Here is a 22933-nt window from a genome sequence, read left to right as displayed (position 1 = left end):
GAGTTTTGCTAAATGGAAATAGGACAAATGGTGTAAAAAGTCCACAAATTGCATTTAAATGAACATGTATTTTGATGGTAATGACAGTCATACATCATTTCATGACTACAGACATAACACGACACACAATATAGGTCATAATAAGGTGCTTGAAAAACGACCTATATGTTTTTTTTTTTTTTTTTTGTTTTTTGGAGGACAGTCTGATAACAGAACACCAAATGCTCCAAATTTACTGAATTAATCCCATATATCTACTTCTGAGAAAAGTGTGGCAGATAAGTAGAAGTCAATATCAATATACTATCATAAATAATTAGCTTTAAAATAAAAAATGACAGTGGCATATATATATATATATATATATATATATATATATATATATATATATATGAACAAACCTCTGTAAGGTATCTCTACTTTTACAAAGTATGGTTTTCATGTACTCTTTACACCTCTGTGCTTGTTGCAAGTTTATCCCATGCTGAAAACTCACAATATTGTTAGCGCAGTTAGCATTCTGTCAGAAGAAAAACTTTCAGCCAAATCACACAAAGGTTGAGTTAAACTTGTTATTTTACTAGGGGACATTATTATGCTGCTGAACTGTTTATGTCTACAAGTATCAGTGGCCAGGAAACACAAGGCTGGAATCAACAGCAGAGCAGAACTAAAGCAAACATCTGAGGCAGATGCTGGCATTTGTTAATCGGGCAGAAGTCCAAGTTCAGGATTTCACCATACAAAGCACCATGGACATGGATACATTTCAGTGTTGTGGAAGCTACTTTGAGACTATACTTTAGTTTTCCCAGCTACAAACTACTTTAAAGCATGCTGCTTCACGTCATGTCAGAATGACTGTATTTCAGAGATAAACATGCATGAATGGAACTATGTAATTACCAGTAGAAAATTCTGGATTTTCTTTCAGACTTTCCAAGTTGAGGGTGTGTCGATTAAAGAATCATGGCAGAAACAAATTAGTGATAATTAAGTTTTAATTGTGTATGTTGACTACAAAATTATCTTGTACCTCTTTTATGTACTGCTGATGAAGAATAGTAATAAAACTTGCCAGATAATACTACTCATTTAGCTGGCTAATGAGGCGTCAGAATTGTGCAACAAAACTGCATTTCCCATCATTCTCTTTGGCACAATGAGAATGATTGAATACACAGATAAAGCATCAATTACACACCTAATGCACATTAGTTGTGCTTCATTTTTTTTTTTTTTTTTTTGTTTTTGTATTAGCTCTAAAAAGTACCCAGAGAGAGAGAATAAATAAATAAATAAATGTGTGTTCATGGCCCAATCAAGTTAAGTAATTTTTATTTATATAGCGCTTTATACAATACAAATGGTTTCAAAGAAGCTTCACAAGTAATAAATCCAATATTAGCACAAAATAAGTAATAAGGAAAATAACAGTGTCAATGATGCAAAATACATCCATTTTGAAACAATTCAATAATTATGCAACTTCATTTTCAGCTGTAAAGCACTAAAGAAGACAATAGTGTAAATTCAGCTAATTTAGTTCAATGTTGACATAACTCAGTTCAATGTCAGTGCCATTGTTGTAAAGTTCAACACTTATGAAACAAATTCAATTCAGCTACAGTATAAAGCAGCTCTACAGAAGGCAAGGGTGTCATTATTCAGTTCAATTTAGTTCAATGTAGATTTATTTCAGTTCAATAACAGTGTCAAATTATGTTGCAAAGTTTATCAGTTATGAACCAAACTTAATTCAGCAATAAAGCAACTCTACCGAAGGCAATGATACCACTTTTTAGCTCATCAGATCAATGTTGATATACATAAGTTCAATAACTGTGTTGATGTTGCAAGTTCAATTATGGAGGTTTATGTGTTCATCAACCAAAATTACCCGAAATTACATCACATAACATTTACAACTTCTGAGCTTATAAGTAGGAATGTCCCAAATTGACTTGAAGTCTGCAGTAGTGAACCTACAGTAAAGCCAAAGTAGTTTGCTACACTACAAGTACTACAAGAGCCGTGACAGAGTGGATAATGCACATGCTTATATCAAATCCAGTTTTGTTTTGTAATGGAGACACAAGCTTGAGTCCTGCTTCAAATATCCCAATCCACTTCTCTCTCCCTTCTGTCTTCTCATTAAAGGCAAGCCTGTAACCATCTCGATCATAGGTGGAAAAGAGCATTTACATCCAATACAGGCAATTTACCATAGGAAATATATGGTTTTTAAAGCTTTTTAACAGTTATTGAGGTTGAGCCAAAAACCTAGAACTAGTTCGCCAAAGTTGTTTTTTTTAATAATCTCCAATATTTAATGATCAATTGGATGAACATTGGCAGTCCTAGAGGCAAAGTTGCTCAGAATGAGTTTTACTGTGTGGTACGAATGTCATGGGTGTGTCTGAAAAATTGCATAATACACAATCCTTAACGGACATGAAAAAAGTGAAGGCCCAGCGAGTTTCGTTCCGATTGGCCTCCGTTAACCTTGTCTGATAGCTACTCAAACTTCACTGGCCGATGCCAGACACGTTTTTTGAGATGCATCAGTGTCCTCATAGACAGTAATGGCACATCAGACAAAGACACTGCATGCCAATTTTCAAGTTAATCGGACTAATGGTGAAGTAGTTATCACCATTTTTCATGTTTTTTTTTTCACCCACTTCGAACGTTTTGGCAGCCTTCAGGAACAGTTAATTGAAAGAGAATCTTGCTACACTGGTTTGGTTCCGATCGGGCCAAAAACCTATGACTAGTTCACAAAAGTATACTTAAAATACCTAAACATTTAGCCAAAATTTCAACGAGCAGTCCGAGGCATTCATTTTGTCCATATTGAGCCAAAGGTTCCAACGATATAAGACACTCTATGACTAATGGTTTAGGAGTTATGAGCCATATCCAACACAGTCTCATTAGAAAAACGTACCTGTGGGAACGTTTTCATGAGTCTCAAAATACGTACCAATACGTACATATCACTGCAGTTTCGATGTGAAATGGCCACTGAGTGGCGCTAAAAGCGTGTTCATTTATTTTTTTTTTTTTGCTGGAACAGATAAACGTGAATATGGTACATTTTTATGACGTTGTTTTTTACACAAATCACCGCAGTTCTGATTTGAAATTTGCACTCCATTGCGTTTTAAAATAACGTCCCACCAACACGACACCTAAACCTACCCGATAGTGTTAACAAAAGCAAATGTGACATAAAAAGCATCCATAATCGTATCGTTTTGGCTTGTTTAGATCTCTCTTTGAGCTCTTTTACCGTGACTCGCCTTTCACGAGATTCGTACCCAGGGATTCCTCATCTTAAGTACAACTCCGTATCAGCTGAGCTACCGAGCAAGCTTGTTATGTCAGAAAAGCGAAACATATGAAGCTGATTAAATGATGCAAAGTCCAAAATATATTTGTTTATAAATCATGCACTTTGGTAAAAAAGCATTTTGACGTCATAACATATTATTGTGCAAAGAGACATGAAAACGAGTCTTTATTAATCTATAATCTGACCCTGTAATGGCAACTGTGTATGAAAACGATCAAAAGTGCTTGCCGTTTTACTGCCTCTAGCTTTCATTTCTGTTGGAAACTGCAGTGATATGTACACATTGGTACGTATTTTGGCGACTCGCGAAAACGTTCCCACAGGTACGTATTTCCTATGAGACCAGGTTGGCCATATCGTACTTTTGATCTCAGTATCGCCCCCGTCAGGCTGATCGGGGCAAGCCTTGGTGACGTTGTAGATGGTGTGAGTCTTCAAAGTTTCAAATCTCTATGACTTAAAGTTTGGTCTGTCCGATCACTTTTAGCGGAATGATACTGGCAGGAAATGACAATGCTCAATACTTGAGCAAGGCACCTAACCCCCAACCACTGTTTGCAATGTGTGTGTGTTCACTACTCACTCCTAATGTGTGTGAACTTGGATGGGTTAAATGCAGAGGACAAATTCTGAGTATGGGTTACCTTTCTTGGCCTTCACATGTCATTTTTCACTATCACTTAATGTAGCATTTGTCACGCTACACAGCAACTTTAAGTGTATCAACCTGCAAAAGATCCAGAACATGGCAGCACATCAAGCCTTCAACCATCTAAAAAGAATCCACCTCACACCTATGTTTCTTCAAGAGAGTACAGAAGCTTAAAGAACTAAACATGCTGAATTTTTCTGAGCTTGTGAAAGAGCCTTCAGCTGTTTTTTGAAGGTTTTAATGGTCTCAAAAGTTTGTCTTGAGGCTGGCAGCTCATTCCAACTCAGAGGAACAGAGAGAGTGAAGTCACTGGAAAGTGACATTGTGATACCATCAGGCCCACTGACCATAGAGGACAGAAGGGAACACAGACCTGTAGAATGGTGATGATTCAGTGGCAGTCCTGAAGGCCAACTCTCAAGCCCTGAATTGGATGCAGGCTGCTAGTGAGACTAAGAGGGGTAGACTCATCTGTAGGATTCCTCATGTGGTATAGCCTGCAAGACAGAGGTGCGTTTTCCGTACAATGACATGACTCACTGCTTAACAACCAAAGTGAATGAGCGTAAATGAGTGCAGTGCAATCAGTTTCTGATAAGCAGTAGCGAGCATCTGACTTGTAATGGCAAACAGATCCACTGCATGCTGATTTTCTATAAGAGCTGCATTGAAAGCCCTGAAAGGTAGCTAGAAGAATAGGAATATGTAAGTAGAAGCCTCATTCATTTACGGGTATTTATATTCAGACATCCTCAGCATCAGTTTTCAGCCATTTGGCAGTGGCTGTGGAGTACTGCATCATCAGCTCCAATAAGAATCGGGGCAACCATTAATCCACCAAACCTATGTTTTTCCTGTTATGTGTATGAAATAAATTATGAACAATGAGTGATTATATAAGCTTTTCTGTGTGTTGTACATGGGTTTTCAATGGCTTTCAAAAAGTAGTCTTGAAACATCCAACTTGTTCCACACAAAAATGATGCTTATAAAATTATACAAGGTGTATTTGCTATTTGTTGACTATGAAGCGAACAGAATTACATATAATTTGTACAAACTTATGGTTAAAGCCTCATTCACATCCAGTTTTATTCAACAACACAAATAATTTTGCATTGCACTTGTCCACTTACAGAGTTTAGCTCCATCCTTAATCAAAAGGTATAATGATGTTGTTCATCACCATTTTTTTATCATTTTAAATGATTCAGTTACATAGTATGGTAACACTTTATTTTACAGTGTCAATTACATATATGACATGTACTTACCATAGTAATAACAGTAAATTATGCATAATTACATGCAACTAACCCTCAGCAAAACCCTAATCCTACCCTAACCCTATAGTAAGTACATGTTGTTAATTAATCTTACTCAGTATTTAAATTTATAATTACACTGTAACAGTGACACCTTAAAATAAAGTGTAACCTGTAGTATTTATAATTTTATAGTTACAAGATGCCATCTTCCATCCAAATAGTTTCAATGTAACCACTATTTAATTTTAGCTGATAGTATAGCTATGTTTTATTTTTTCTCTCTATTTTAGTAGCTGCTCTCCAGTTGAACTACTATACATTTTGAGTAGCTTCTAGCCTGACAAGCAACAATTTCAATGTAGCTTCCCCAACAGGCAGTGTTGGGGAAGCTACATTGAAATTGTAGCTTGTTACTGAAAAATCTACACTATTTTGACAAGCCAGGCTACTGTCACACTACTAAAAAAATGTAGTTAAGCTGGTAACATTGCTACCTTTAGCTAGTTACTATAAGGCTTTGTGTTTGTCCTTGACATGAGGAGGACAAGTTTCAAACTGTTAGAAACTAGAATAGCCACAAAGACTGCCAAGCAACAATTCAAGTCATGGAGGGAACAAATTACTTATTTGCCTTGCAGTAAACAGATTGTGAAGTTTTGTCATGCCTTCTGCATGTACCTCAGATTGCTAGAGGCAGAGCTGGAAAAAAAATGGTCCGGCAAAAGATTATCAGTCCAATTTTACTCCACACTCAGACTCAATTCATATGTTTACCTCATAGAAAATAGCAGCTACAACTGCAGGTCACATGTGAATGCAGGAATTACCGGTGGGGAGACCAAAATGCCATTCTAAATGGCCAAGACGGGTGGAGGGGTGAGCTTTCTTGATTTCCTAGCGGGGAGAAATCTTTCACTTCTTAAATATCACACAGCAAGAATCCTGCCATTGGGAATCACACTCCAAACATAGAATCACCCTGAGATGATTCAAAATAGTGCTAGTTTAGCAAAACCAAATAAAAGTGAAAATGGAGAGATGTTTCACCTCCGGCACTGTGTAGTAGTCCATAATATAAGTAGCATAACCTCTATAAAGTCATCATGCAGGTCACACATTTGACAGGCACCTCTAACACCAACATTCGCAGGTTGGCATCTCTCATAGCAGGGCTTTTTCTCCTTCCCTCATTCAGTCCTCACCCTATGTCTGTCACTCTCCAAACGCCAATCGACATTTTCATTTTGAAGCACACCAGGAGTCTCAGATGGTATCACTTCGTGGTGAGTGTTCCTGTGCCCTGCTCGCTTTGTTCCCACCAGCATTAGTGTTTTTATTCAGAGACAGACATGGCCCGGGGGAAGACGGTCACCTGCTGAACCTTTCACTGAGATTAAGCGCTAAAGGGGTTTGATACTGGGGCTAAAAAGATCTGACAAACCAGACTAATATGAACTCTCTACAACATAGAAATCGATGTAAGTTATGTCCCTTTGCAATTTAAACAAATAAAGAGGAAGAACTTAGTAATAAATAGTTAAAGGTGCCCTAGAATTAAAAATTGAATTTATCTTGGCATAGTTGAATAACAAGAGTTCAATACATGGAAATGACATACAGTGAGTCTCAAACCTCCTTCTTATATAAATCTCATTTGTTTAAAAGACCTCTGAAGAACAGGCGAATCTCAACATAACACCAACTGTTACGCAACAGTCGGGGTGTACGCCCCCAATATTTGCATATGCCAGCCCATGATCGAGGCATTACACAAGGGAAGCCAGTATTAACGTCTGGATCTGTGCACAGCTGAATCATCAGACTAGGTAAGCAAGCAAGGACAACAGCGAAAAATGGCAGATGGGGCGATAATAACTGACATGATTCATGATAACATGATATTTCTAAATGTTTCGTTAGCATGTTGCTAATGTACTGTTAAATGTGGTTAAAGTTACCATAGTTTCTTACTGTATTCACGGAGACAAGAGCCGTCGTTATTTTCATTTTTAAACACTTGCAGTCTGTTTAATTCATAAACACAACTTCATTCTTTATAAATCTCTCCAACAGTGTAGCATTAGCCATTAGCCACGGATCACAGCCTCAAATTCATTCAGAATCAAATGTAAACATCTAAATAAATACAATACGCACATAATCTGACGCATGCATGCAGTATGCACGACGAACACGTTGTAAAGATCCATTTTGAGGGTTATATTAGCTGTGTAAACTTTGTTTATGCACTTTTTAAGGCAAGCGCGAGCTCCGGGGGCGGAGAGCGCGAGCAATTAAAGGGGCCGCAACCTGAATCTGCGCATTTCTAATTATGCCCCAAAATAGGCAGTTAAAAAAATTAATAAAAAAAAAAAAATCTATGGGGTATTTTGAGCTGAAACTTCACAGACACATTCAGGGGACACCTTAGACTTATATTACATCTTGTAAAAAAACGTTTGATGGCACCTTTAAACACAAAGTAGCACACGATTATAGTCACAGGTGTCATTAGCTCTGTTTAAAAACCTAGCAGAATTTCGAAATTTAGAAACTAAATTGCTTGTATATATTTATTGTAGGCTATATTGAAATCCATTTCTACTAATAATCCCAGATATATATATATTCATTCTTAAAATTTCCTGCATAATAACGAACATAAAGAAATCTATTTTGTGTTAGTTCAGTTACCTGTGTTGGTAGTGTGCAGTAGACACACCCATCTTAACGATTTCTGTATATCGCTTATCCTGCCCTCTGTCGGTAGGGAATCGTAAAATGACCGCTCAAACATTTCCGATGGCTTTATCACTTTCTGGCACTTTTATTCATTTTTTTCCCCTTTTTATGAATCTTATTAATATTTCCTTTATGAATTCTAGATGTCTTTGGGTGTATTTTCCTTCAGAATTGATTACATGATGTAGCTTGATATCAAAGTGCATCAGTTTGCATTTCTGCAGTAATGAGATAATGCAAGATCTGCTATATTCTCTTAAAGGTCTTAAAGGTGTTAAAACCACAATTGACCTAATAAAACCGGCTATAGGGTACATTTTGTCTTGAGTGTATCAATAAATGGTTGCAAGAGGAGTACAAAAATGTATAGTGTGCAAAAATGTATAGTTTCAGAAGACTAGGGGTTCCTTCTTCTTCTTCTCTCCATGCATTCTTTAGATATCTTTTGGGCCCATCTTTCTCTACATTCTGATCTTCACAAACTTTATCTATTGATTTTATTATAATCTACTGAATAAGATTTATTTTGAGACATATTTGCTTTTACAGTTGTCATATTTACTTGAGTCAATTTCCGCCTTTAAAATTTTACATTTTATTTAATAAAATTTGTTATTCCTATCTCTGACATGATCATTGCTCGTCTGCCTGGATCACAATGAACAATCCAGTCATTTAAATAGTTCTGTCATGACAACTCTTGGGAAACTGGTATGGTAATAGAGCTTGGCATGGTAATGGATATGGCAGTGTCAATGTATTTGGTCTTGGTGGAATAGATCTGCTGTTGCTGCTGCTGCAGAGCAAGTACCGAGACTTGCTACTGCCAGTACATTCACAGACATTCCTGTGAGCATGTGAGATATACTGCTGCTGATGCACATGTAACATACATAAATTAACCCCATCGCAGGTCTATACAGGTGGAGCTGGGGAAGGTGGGGGGTTCTGAAAGCGCACTGCAGACTGCTAGCAGCAACACTACCATATTTGTATGAATGTTGAGCCGCACCTCATCAGCCGCTGAAGCAACAGCAACCAATCAGCTGTGCAATGTAGATAATTACATGATCGATACCAAATGAGTTAAAGACCTATCAGCCTGTGCCATCTAGTGTTTCATGCCAGAACTAGGTAAATCAGGGCACTGCTCATTTCTATGGTATCTGGAAACAGTGCTTGACTGTTGTACAACTCTGACAGCAATTCAATGACATCAAGGCTATAATGCGATCCAAATTGATGCTTTCCCACAGAGGTTGGTATCTCCCCATAATAAGAAAATCTCTTATATTAAGTCATTATTTTAGCAACATTTTAACATTAGGCTGTCAAAATCTACTGTCAGTGTATTTTTCCATTGCACTTCACATGAGGACACGCATTGTGTTCCTCATGTAAAGCTCATGGGAGAATTGACTGACAGCAGATTTTGACAGTCTTTGACATGTTGCTAAGCTAATGACTCCACACTGTAGAGTTGCTGCCTATGTAGAGTGCTCCAAATCAATCACTTATGAGGTTCCATTTCTGTTAGGATGTTGCCTTATGGCAGTTGCCTATGTGGACAGTAGACGGCGAGGCCATAATATTTGCTCAAGCATGATAACAATTATTTATTATTTGAAAAAAAAAAAAAAAAATGCTGTTTTATATGTCATGGATGACTTTTTTGAAATGTGCAGCACTGATTAAATGACATGAAGAAAACCTGTGGGATTTCATGAGTGTGTGTAGAGTCTGTTCTTTGCTCAGATGCTGTGTGGGTTTGAGTGATATAAAATAAACTGTGAGACCAGGCTCCACAAACACTTAGTGCAATTCAGATTTTCAGTTTTAAACGAACATGTACAATTATGTAATAATGATTATTTCAGATGTCAATTGCACTGCAAAAAAAAAAAAAAAAAAAAAGTCTTTCCTAAATTCATAAAGCACTGCGCAAAAGCATTCATTAAATAGTCCGTTTTAAGAATTCTTTAAATAGAGATTTAAAGGTTTCTATGCATATCTATCTTTTGCTATCATACAAGCAAAGGTGGTTTTATAGTGCAGTACAGCTCTGATTCAGTTGTATAAAATCTATAAACAATTTTCATATTAAGTCACCATGAAATCAAAATAATTTTTTTTTAATGAAATATTGCTGCATTTATTATAAATTATTTATCCGTGCACGTCAGCGACAGCTCTTCTCTTTTCTGATGACACTTTTTTCAGTGTGAAGGCGGGGCAACCTGTCACTCGCATAAGATGGACCAATAGCAAACCACAACGATCCAATCAATTTCCGACAGACAAAATAAAGTTCCACCCTACATTTTTTCTTGTTTGAGAAGCTATATCACTCAGATATACATGACAATAGAGAAAAAAAGACTGTCAAAGCTTCCGTTTCATACCAACTTTAAGTAATTGAAGGACACAATATACAATATACTGGATACTTTTTATCCACCATGTTGATCTGTATAGCAAACACAGACATGCAGAGTAAAACCAACAGTGAAATGTTCCAGTCCTCTAATCAGTATTACTGGAATGTTGCTCGACCAATCTGATTAGTGCAACAATTAACTGATGTGTAACAAATAAAAAGTTGTTTAGCAATAAATATGTCAATAAGAGTAGGCATTAAACAAGTCTAATTAGACATAACAGTATTGCTTTGGTAGCCACACAGCTTGTATATTGTTATTCTACTTTCTGCTATTCAGAAATTCTTTTTATCAGTATTTCAGAAAAGAAACAGCCTCTACAAAGCGGTCCTTCAAAAGACAGCATGTGAAACATGAGCATGCTAGTAGGAATTTTTCAGCTCTCGACAAAGCTTGTTTGCTGTAGCTTGGTATGGTGCAAACATCTGTTCAGCAATTGCACACCCAGGGCTCCTCTATCTGCTAAAGACGCACAATATTACACATTCAGGACTACATTTTAGATGTCAATTATGCTATCTGATGTTTACTTAACCAAGCCATTAACATGCTAACAGTTCAAGACAATACCTCAATGGCATTATGAGAGCTGCATAACACTGGTGTACTTTTTTTTTAGACGCTGTCTGCCTCAGAGATAAAATGTGCCATTTATTATGTATTTTGATGTTCTGAATTCAAATATGACAATTAAAACAGCTGACTGGTTACTGTTTCCAAGATATTTCAGTTTTTACATTTTACGTCTATGTATATTGAGTAGATAGTACCTGTCACCTGTCCTGTTTATGTAATTAAAAATAAGCAAAAATGTTTATATATGGGTCATTGACGGATAAGGCTTTTAAAAGTGTAAAAAAAAAATATATATAATGGAGATATAATTAATTTTGAAGCTGTATTAAGTGTTAACAATGAGATTATGTGGTTTTTATAATCTATTAACACCACTTTTGTCATTTTTTACAAGATGGACAAAATTTGTCAGCAAAAAAGTCATTTGGTTTAACCAAAATTTTGGTTTTGCCGAATTACACTTTTGGTTATACCAAATGACGATATTTTCAAACAATGCTAACAGGCTAATATCTAGCTAGCTAGCTAGTTATCTAACAAACGGACAATCAAACATTTTATATTTAGTACAAGTTTTTAAAATATTACAACATTTTCCATGTTTTATAGCGGTTGTACCGAATGACCTAATGTTTCGGGTGGAAACATGAATTTTTCAAATAGTTAAAAGAGAGTTAGTTACTTTGCTTCACAACCATGTGGTCCTTTGCATGTGACTGAATGATGTCACATCCTTTCACATGATACTGACTGCCTGAATTGATCTAAAATGGTCCCTTTATATTGGTTACTCCAAATGACATCAATGGAATACATTTTTTCCAGACATTCTTTCTCATAACAAAGCAATGACTTCTACACATAATTTTATTATACCATTTTGCACTATGTTAATATATGAAAAAACATATACATTTATTACATTTTAAGATATTTTAATCACAACTTAAATGGCTGTATTGGCCTTTGAATGGTTAAACCGAATGACCTTTTGACACTTCATAATCTTTAAAATACCTTTATATGTAGCAAAATATAATTAAAACCTTTTGGATTCAATATAAAGAAATCTAGTTGTACTACATTACATACTTTGGATGTCATATCTTTGTTTTTTATTATTATTAAGGCCTTAGGACAAAAACCCGTCACGTCATTGACCCACATATCCAATTTATTAAAAAAAAAAAAAAAAAAAAAAAAGGCCAATTATGTACATACACTGCTCAGCAAAAAATTGCAGATTTAAACAGGCAAATACTTAAGAGACTGGATCATTATTGCTGTGATTATTATGTTTTGATATGTTTGGGAACAGTTCTTCTAACCCTAACTGATGGAGTGTGTAGCTTAAACAACCATGTAGGAAGATGTATCATTGCCATATTCCAGGATGACAGTCAAGATTCATCAGGCCCAAAATGTGAAAGAATGGTTGGGAGGGAGCATGAAGAATCATTTTCACACATGAATTGGCACCTCTTAGTCCAGACCTTAAACTCATTGAAAGTATTTGGGATGTGCTGGAATAGACTTTACAGAGTGCTCACCTCTTGCATTGTCAATACAAGATCTTGACCAAAAATGGATGCACCTCTTGATGGAAACAACACTGATTTCCATCAAATCAATACACACTATATCAATTAGGGTTAAAATAAGTGTTCCCAATAACATGCTAGAAACATAATATAAGAATGATAGCAATAATGATCCAGTCATAGACTAAGTATTTGCCTATTTAAATCCAAACAGCAATTCTTTTTTAAGGGTAGTTTAGTCCTATTCAGTGTGTATTCAGCGCTTCTTGGCTTGTATTCATTAAATGGAACATCTCTTGTCACTGTCCAGTAATAGTCAGCAAGCACTGATGGGCTTCATTTGCTCCATTTGAAGTTATCTGCACTGCTCACACAAGTATAAGGCATCACTTTGGCTAAACAGAAATGTGTCCCTTTGCAAAATCAAACTCTGACAAATAAGAGAGAACAACACTGTATGACAGGGGTGCAAGATTCAGTTCCTGAAGGGCCACAGCCCTGCAGAGTTCAACCCTAATTAAACACATCTGATCCAGCTCATCAAGTCCTTCAGGCTTATTCGAAAACTTCAGGTATGTGTGTTGGAGCAGGGTTGGAACTAAACTCTGCAGGGCTGTGGCCCTCCAGGAATTGAGTTTTGCAGCCCTGCTGTATGATTTATAGAGCTGATATAGGGCAATTTGTTCAGCATAGTGATGAAAACTTTCCTATGATTGCATCATCCATGACTTTTAGGAATCTCATGATGCAATTCATATCATGTATGACACAATACTAGCTTCAGATTGCATCATTCACTGTTTTGCCTAAAATGCAAGTAATATAGATTTATTCATAGATCCAGTCAAAGATGTATTTTAGTCATTTCCGGTTTAAATTGAGATCCCTTCCCTTTATAACTCACTTATCCTCTGCCATTCCCAAGTCAAGGGTCGCAATACTGACCGAATAGCATATCTTGCAAACTGGAGTGAATCAACAAAGCATAATTTTCATTCTCAGTGACCCAGAATTGGTAAAGTTTGCCTACATTTATCTCAGAAGCATTTTGGCTGTATACCAGTGTAATGTGAACACACGGGCAGCGCACTAACAAGCCCTGGATAACAAAAATGTTTCACGGCTGCTCTTTGTCAATGTTGCTAAGAGAAAGAGAGAGACAGGCAAGAGGAGAGTGTTTTCAGGAAAGGCAGTTTCTTATCTTGATATAATCGCACCACCGCTCTCATACCTGCCAGGCCGCTGATAACTGACAGCAGGAGAAGTGGTTTCCATGGTGACCCCATACTTGGTCTGGAGGGTCCCTTCAGTGAGATTGTTAGTAGGTCTGTTTCTTCATTAAAGCAGTGCCTATGAAAAACAAGAGGACAACCGAGAGGGACAAAGTGAATGTGTGAATAAGAGTGAAAGAAAGAGGTAGGTTAGTTTAACTGAAAATACTGCTGTTCTATACATCAGTCCTGAGAGCAACCTGATGATTCATGAAGTAGGTCTCAATAATAATATAATGTTTTTTTTTGTTTTTTGAGATAAAATATGACCCAGACATGTATTACAATAAATAAAATGTTTTGTCAGGTAACATACAAATCTAGAGCTATATTGAATAGGATGCCATTTTTTGCACATTTTTACTACATTTATTTATTCTCTCTCTCGCTCTCGCTCTCTTCAGTATTTACTTAAAATTCACTAAAACATATGGAAATGGATGTTCCCAGGTGAAAAAAAGTACATTTCTATAATGTACTTAAAGTGCTCTATTTTCGTGCACTAATTTTGTACTTGATATACTAAAAATTCTTCTTTAGTACTTCTTAATATAATCTTAAGAACATCTAAGTGTACTCAACTGTGCTATTTTGAGAAATATGAACTAAACTGTGCTTTCTAGTTAGTATATTAAAAGCACATTTTAGTTCATATTTCATGGTGTCTCAAAATAGCACAGTTTACTTTAAGTAGTACTAAAGAAGAAGTTTTTGTATATTAAGAACAAAATTAGTGAGCAAAAATAGAACATTTTAAGTACATTATAGAAGTGTACTTTTTTCACCTGGGAACATCCATTTCCATATGTTTTAGTGAATTTTAAGTAAATACTGTGATAAAATGTTAATTTAATTTTTGCAATTTTCTGCATGACTCGGACTCGGATCAGCATCAAAAATCCATATAAGCTGACAACAATTTTAAGCACCATGGTACAGTATAAGAAACATTACTATCATACGTTAATATCCATATGCCATAATAGTGCACTCTGACACCACCTCAACCATGGAAGTGCCACAGTACGTTTTTAATAAAGTGAAAACTAGAAGTTTACACTCCTCCTCTTTAATCAACTCTCACATTTGAGCAGAGAGAGAGAGAGAGAGAGAGAGTTTGTCGGCGTGCAAGTATGCATTAGTCTCCATGATCAAAGCACATATGAGCCTGTTGCTTTAGGCGTGATAGAGCAGCCAGATGCTTGAAAAACAGACACACCGTCCTCCAACAACACCAAAACACACACACACACATACACATACACACACGTACGGTCAGACCTCTTACGGTTGAGCAGCTGGCCATATCAACACAAACACACACACATACTACAGCAGGTTTATTTAATAACCTTTTTGCAAAAAAAAAAAAAAAAAAAAAATATTAATTTTTGAGACTGGATGCAATTAATGGAGTCCTGTGGAGAGCCTGAGGAAAGACTGGACAAGCTTTCACAGTCTCTCTCTCAGTCCTCTATCCATCCATTACTAATAACACCTGCCTGCGCCTCACCTCAGTGCACACGCACACACATACACGTGCAGACTGACCGAGGCTGAGTAGCGTAAACCAACAATTCTCATTATTTATATTCATGGCGCAGTGGCCTGCCGATCAAAAACAATATCAATGAGAACGTTCTGCAGGAGTGCCTGTAAAAAATGTGTCCATATGCCCAACCTTTTGGAAGCCACCAAATGGTGCGCTTCCGTTTTTTTCAGCTATTTCTCTACTTGAAACTGTTTCATTTTTTTTCCAGTTGACAAGGTCACATTACACATTACAGTAATAGTTCTGTGAAGGAAAAAAAAACAAAAAAAAACTCTGTCATCATTTACTCACCCTCATGTCATTCCAAACCTGTATGACTTTCTTTCCTCTTCTTCTGTATTTGTTTTAAGAATATTCTGCTTGTTCTTCTCCATATAATATAAGTGAATGTGTACTTCGAAGCTTTATGAATCTTTTGTTTCGAATCAGTGGTTCGGAGTGTGTATCAAACTGCCAAAGTTACGCCCTCCAGTTTTGAACCATTGAAATTTCGAAACACTAATGACATAACGAAGCCTCGTTTAATGAAATCACATGCAGTTTAATACACGCTCCGAACCACCGATTCAAAACAAAAGATTCGTAAAGCTTCGAAGCTTCATGAAGCAGTGTTTTGAAATCGCCCATCACTAGATATTGTTGAATAAAGTCATTATTTATTTATTTTTTTGGTGCACAAAAAGTATTCTCGTCGCTTCATGACATTAAGGTTGAACCACTGTAGTCACATGAACTATTTTAAATACATCTTTAGTAGCTTTCTGGGCATTGAAAGTATAAATTAACTTGCTGTCAATGGAGGCCTCACTGAGCCATCAGATTTTATCAAAAAATATCTTAATTTGTGTTCCGAAGATGAACAAAGGCCTTACGAGTGTGGAACGACATGAGGGTGAGTAATTATTGACAATTTTCATTTTTGGGTGAACTAACCCTTTAAAGTATGATATAAGAATCTGGGACAGATTCACAAAACATCTTAAGGCTAAAAGTAGCTCCTAAATAGGAGAAACTCTTAAAAATAATGGGCGTGTCAGTCCTATTTTTTTTTTTTGTTCTATTTCACAAGCATTTTAGCGCTAAAACTAGCTCCTAAATCTGAAATGCTAGGAGTAGTAAAGAGGACTCCAAAGTCACTAAGAACATATACTAGTTTAATTAGTGACACTTAGCCTACATTTTAATTGAATATGGCAAAATTTTTATTTTAGCTTTTAGCTTAAAGGGTTAGTTCACCCAAAAATGAAAATTATGTCATTAAAGGGATAGTTCACCCAAAAATGAAAATTTGATGTTTATCTGCTTACCCCCCAGCGCATCCAAGATGTAGGTGACTTTGTTTCTTCAGTAGAACACAAATGATGATTTTTAACTCCAACCGTTGCCGTCTGTCAGTCTTATAATGGCAGTGGATGGGAACTTCATCTATAAGAGTAAATAAAGCTTGCTTAGACAAATCCAAATGAAACCCTGCGGCTCGTGACGACACATTGATGTCCTAAGACACGAAACGATCGGTTTGTGTGAGAAACCGAACAGTATTTATATCATTTTTTACCTCTAAAACACCACTATGTCCAACTCCGTTCATGACTCCTTTAGTGATGTCTGATCGCGCTCTGACAGCGGCAGTGATGTCTGACACTCATTGAAGTATATGCGCGAGACATCACTGCCGCTTGTTTCTCACACAAACCGATCGTTTCGTGTCTTAGGACATCAATGTGTCGTCACGAGCCGCAGGGTTTAATTTGGATTTGTCTAAGCAAGCTTTATTTACTCTTATAGATGAAGTTCCCATCTACTGCAATTATTTGACTGACAGACGTCAGCGGTTGGAGTTAAAAATCATCATTTGTGTTCTACTGAAGAAAAAATGTCACCTACATCTTGGATACGCTGGGGGTAAGCAGATAAACATCAAATTTTCATTTTTGGGTGAACTATCCCTTTAATGACTCACCCTCATGTCGTTCCAAACCCGTAAGACCTCCGTTCATCTTCGGAACACAGTTTAAGATATTTTAGATTTAGTCCGAGAGCTTTCTGTCCCTCCATTGAAAATGTATGTACGGTATACTGTCCATGTCCAGAAAGGTAATAAAAACATCATCAGAGTAGTCCATGTGACATCAGTGGGTTAGTTAGAAGTTTTTGAAGCATCGAAAATACATTTTGGTCCAAAAATAACAAAAACTACGACATTATTCAGCATTGTATTCTCTTCTGGGTCTGTTGTCAATCCGGGTTCACGACTCCACAGTGACTCTGCTGATGTAAGACGCTGCTGACGTGTTATCTGGTGCGCCCGAGCTTCGTTTACAGTCTGAGGGAGACACACGCTGTATTCAAGCTATTCTACATTGTTTGTATTTTGGTATTGCTATATTTTTTTTTAAATGGTGCGTAAGTGTGCATGTCGCGGATGTCCTAATCGCCAAAGACAACCATGTAAAAGTGCATTACCAACGCCGACAGATGAAAGGATTCAGTGGAATCAATTCAATGGAATCAATTCAATGGAAAGGATTCCGGAAGAGAATACAATTCTGAATAAAGACGTAGTTTTTGTTATTTTTGGACCAAAATGTATTTTTGATGCTTCAAAAACTTCTAACTAACCCACTGATGTCACATGGACTACTTTGATGATGTTTTTATCACCTTTCTGGACATGGACAGTATACCATACAAACACTGTCAATGGAGGGACAGAAAGCTCTCATTCTAAATCTAAAATATTTTAAACTGTGTTCCGAAGATGAACGGAGGTCTTACGGGTTTGGAACGACATGAGGGTGAGTCACTAATGACATAATTTTCATTTTTGGGTGAACTAACCCTTTAAGACTTCTCTCTATTTCTTAGTAAAAGTTTGTCTCAGCAGCTTTGTGAATAGGTTTTAAGAGAAAACTCTTAGCTAAGAACTTTTACTGCCATTTAGGAGAACTCTTAGTGGTAAGATAAAATGTTTTGTGAATACGGCCCCTGATTTAGAGCTGGACAGTCCCAGGTCATCATTTACTTTCACTGTATGAATAAAGAGCAGCATGAACACTATGCTAAACGTCTCTTTCTGTGTTCCACTGAAGAAAATCGTGTAGGTTTTGAACATGAGCATGAACAGATGACGGCATTTTCAATGCAGCTCAATTATTCTTTTAATAATTAAAATGTGCTCTCGTTTGATAAGCAACAACAGTGTTGTAGTATAAACTAAAGCAATACCAGAAGTTAAAACCCATATCCCATAAACCCAAGTTTTACAGCACTGCATGCTTGACAAAATGCTTCCATTCAGTAGTTTATTGGAGTGACTCGTTGAGTATAAAGGAGCTGTGTGTGTACAGTATATATGTGTGTGTGTGTGTGTGTGTGTGTGTGTGTGTGTGTGTGTGTGTGTGTGTGTGTGTGTGTGTGTGTATGTGTGATAGACTCCTGTGGGAGTGGTACTCCAGTGTATATTTAGTAATGTAGGCTTGCGTCAGGCCTGTCTAAAGTTCATTGCACTTGGCTGCTCCACATCAGGCTGTGTGCAGTGAGCTCTCTCATCGAAAATTCTCTGTCTTTCTCTCCCTCCCACTAACAAGTAAAAACAGGAGGAACAGAACTCCAATTTCAGCCTAGATCAGTCATAATGCTGAGGAAAAAAATCCCACGTTTACAGACAGGAGGAAGACGTCCTGTCAGTGACAATTATGTCAGCTTGTATTTCACTCTTTTAATAAAGGTGGAACAGTTCAAATCATTAGACTGCTACGTGTATCGGTGCTTCTCATCATGGATTTGCTTCAGGATCCAGATTTTATGCCAACTCAACACAATACTGAAACTAATTTGTATTCAGTGTCTTGATCATAATTTCTTTGGGCTTAAAGTGTTAGTTCACCCAAATAAAAAAAAAGAAATTTATGTCATTAAGTACTCACCGTCATGTTGTTCCACACCCGTGAGACCTTCGTTCATCTTCAGAACACAAATTAAGATATTTTTTGATGAAATCTGAGAGGTAAATGACTCATCCATAGACAGCAATTTAACGACTACTTTCAAGGTCCGAAAATATATTAAAGACATCATTAAAATAGTCAATGTGAGCACAAAAAGTATTCTCGTCACTTCATAAAATGTCACGTCGACTGTTTATGGATACCTCACGGATTACGGATCACCACAAAAATATCTTAAATGGTGTTCCGAAGATGATTACGGGTGTGGAACAACAAGGGTGAGTAATTAATGACAGAATTTTCATTTTTGGGTGAACTAACTCTTTAATGTTACAATTTGAAATTATAACTGACACACTGTCAATCAATCAATCTATCAATCTATCTATCTATCTAATCTTTTTTTTTTTTTTTTTCATACTGATTTAGTTATAATTGATCAACAATTCCAGAATATCACCAGAGTATGATCTCATAACTACTTTTAATATAAATAAATTTACAGCAATCGTCACATGCAGTAAATCAATTATAATAATTTGCATATTTAGCTTTGTCTTTATTTTTTTGAAATAATTATGATATGTCTGCTCTCTGTTTGAATGAGAACTGTGTGGTCTCGTTCATTGTTTAATTTTAGAAGCTAATTTGGTAACACTTTACTTAAAGCAATTATGCCTTGTAATGCACAATGTATGGTCTAATGAATAATTGCAACCACAATTATAATGCATTGTAATAATATATTAACTGAACACACCTTTAGAATGTATAATGCATTTAAATCACATTACAAACAACCAATGTCAGATGTAACAAGGAATCTGCAAATATTATAATGCATTTTAAGTTTAGTTACAATTATTTATGAAAAGATATAATGCATTACAACTTACATTATGAATACCTTTATAATGCATTATACAGAAAGGCTTTAAGTGTTACCACTATTTTATGCATTGATTTCCAAGCTAATTAAGTAACAAGTTAAAAACATTTAGTATGAATATTAGCTAACAATTTATTTCACAGTCTTTGTTACACATTACATGTACTTACTACAGTAATAACAATATATTTTGCAGAATTACAAGCAAATAACCCTAAACCACAGCCTTATCCTATAGTAAGTACATGTTGTTAAAGGTCCCATGACATGCTACTTTTTAGATGCTTTTATATAGGCCTAAGTCGGAGGTCGGCAACCCGCGGCTCTAGAGCCGCATGCGGCTCTTTAGCGCCCCCCTAGTGGCTCCCTGGAGCTTTTTCAAAAATGTATGAAAATGGAAAAAGATGTAAGATATATTTTTTGTTTTCATATGGTTTCTGTAGGAGGACAAACATGACACAAACATTCATAATGTTTTCCAATGCTGTAAAAATGTGTATAATATATTGACATGCAGCCAGGAGTCGTGTTTCCTGACATTTATGTGCCTGATTTGACGCCGGGGAAATACATAAAAGCAAATGTGCCTGTCAATATTTTATATAACTACAATATAGGTAGGTTTAAATCCGCGTAATCACTTATATCAATGTTATATCGTCATATTGTCCAGCCCTAAAACATATAGTTTTATATAGTTTTTGTCAGTGTTTATTTTAAAACACAAAATTATGCAGAATATAAGATGGAAAATATTTAATTGATGATTTGTCAACATAATATATAACAATACAATATATATGGAATGATTTTACCTCAAAATCCAACAATTTGACACAAAATGATAACTGCCAATCCATGTTTCTCTGCCTGGAGTCCAGCTGTTTCTGTGAATTGCACCGATCCATGTGCATCTTTTTTCTGTAGCTTTCAGCAGTTTTTAAATATATACCTCAGGAATACCTCATTATGTATTTGTAGCCTACTTAGTCATTTTGATAGTAGGCTAATACAGCTAATATACACTTACAGCCTGTGTTGCCTTCATATAAGGCTTATATAAGGCTTTTAATTTTTTGCGGCTCCAGACAGATTTGTTTTTTGTTTTTTTGGTCCAATATGGCTCTTTGAACATTTTGGGTTGCCGACCCCTGGCCTAAGTGGTCCCTAATACTGTATCTGTATCAGCCTTGGTGCAGAATTTCAGCCACTACAAGCCAGTCCCACAATGAGCTTTCCTCAGGACGTGCTGTTTCTTGGTCTGTAGCTTTAAATGCTAATGAGGAGGAGAGAGGCGGGGCAAGGTGGAGGGTGGGTGTGGCCTTAACCAGCTTGTGGCTATGGCACCATACGCTAATGTTGACAGTGGATGTATCGCAATGACTCGTAGACACTCAGTCGTTCAAGCTTTTCAGTTTGACCCAGAATCTGATCCGGATGGAGAAGCACCGGATTAAGAAGTTGCAACTCAGCGGCTACAGCAGAATGTCTCCGAACACCAGCAGCAGAATGGTTATCCAAACAACAATGAAATGTACAACACTTGCGTTACAGTGTGTGTATTCACACACATACTTGAAGCTATCTACCTTTACATTAACGACAGTAACTGGGCTGTATTGGCCCACAATGAGGAAACAGTCATCGATGAAATGTGTGGCACAGACATACAAAACTATGGGAAGTTGTATTACCAGAGAAAATAAAATCAACCCACTGTTTCTTCATAGGCTCGGATGAAGGAACTAAAAAAATACTAAGGTGTTCATTTGTACATCCAAACACTGAGCAACTGCCATGCTACGCTCGTTTACAAGGCATGGTGTCTCTCGAGGACAAAAAAAAATATTGTGCTCGAATCTCACTGTAGTAGCTCATTTTCTCATGGGCGGGCAAAGCAGAGAAAGGAAGGTAACCTTTCCCCGTATGACGACATATAGGGAAGATTCCAGATTGGGCCATCTGAGCTTTCGTTTTCTCATTTTACCCAGGGCTCGGTTTACATCCATCGCCTTTTCTAGCCACAGGGGGACCATATGCAAGCTAGGGGAACTCATATTAATGTTAAAAAAACTCATAAAGTGACATTTTCATGCCTTTAATTATTATTACTCAGTACTTCAAGGGTTAGTTCACCCAAAAATTAAAATTATGTCAACATTTACTCACTCTCATGTTGTTGCAAACCTGTAAGACCTTCGTTCATCTTCGGAGCACAATTTAAGATATTTCTGATGAAATCCAAGAGCTCTCGGACTCCTCCATAGACAGTAATTTAATTACCACTGTCAAGGCCCAGAAAGGTACTAAAGACATTGTTAAAACAGTCCATGTGACTACAGTGGTTCAGTCTTAATTTTATGAAGTGACAAGAATATTTTTTGAGCACAAAAACAAAACAAAAATAGCGACTTTATTCTCATTGCTTTATAAAATGAAGGTTGAACCACTTCAGTCACGTGGACTATTTTAATGAAGTCTTTAGTACCTTTCTGGGCCTTGACAGTGGTAATTAATTTGCTGTCTAATTTGTGTTCCGAAGATGAACAAAGGTCTAACTGGTTTGGAATGACACGAGGGTGAGTAATTAATGACAGAATTTTCATTTTTGGGTGAACCTTTAAAAATATAATTACACTGTAACAAGGACACCTTAAAATAAAGGGTACCCGATTGTTATTATGTGAGGATTGACC

The 22933-nt window shown here is 36.5% G+C and overlaps 1 protein-coding gene across 7 annotated transcripts in view; it reads right to left on the bottom strand.

Moving 5' to 3' along the window:
- cntn5 (contactin 5) overlaps positions 1-22933 on the bottom strand; it is a 405703-nt gene that overhangs the window by 257328 nt on the left and 125442 nt on the right. For all 7 annotated transcript variants that reach the window (XM_048168025.1, XM_048168027.1, XM_048168028.1 and 4 more), the window contains one exon: positions 13807-13925. In XM_048168025.1, the coding sequence (XP_048023982.1) occupies positions 13807-13925 (119 nt within the window). The remainder of the gene's footprint in view (positions 1-13806; positions 13926-22933) is intronic.

This window comes from Megalobrama amblycephala, linkage group LG19 (genome assembly GCF_018812025.1).
Source record: "Megalobrama amblycephala isolate DHTTF-2021 linkage group LG19, ASM1881202v1, whole genome shotgun sequence".
NCBI lineage: Eukaryota > Metazoa > Chordata > Actinopteri > Cypriniformes > Xenocyprididae > Megalobrama > Megalobrama amblycephala.
Note: the sequence above shows the minus strand (reverse complement) of the source record. Positions and strands in the feature narration are given on the sequence as shown.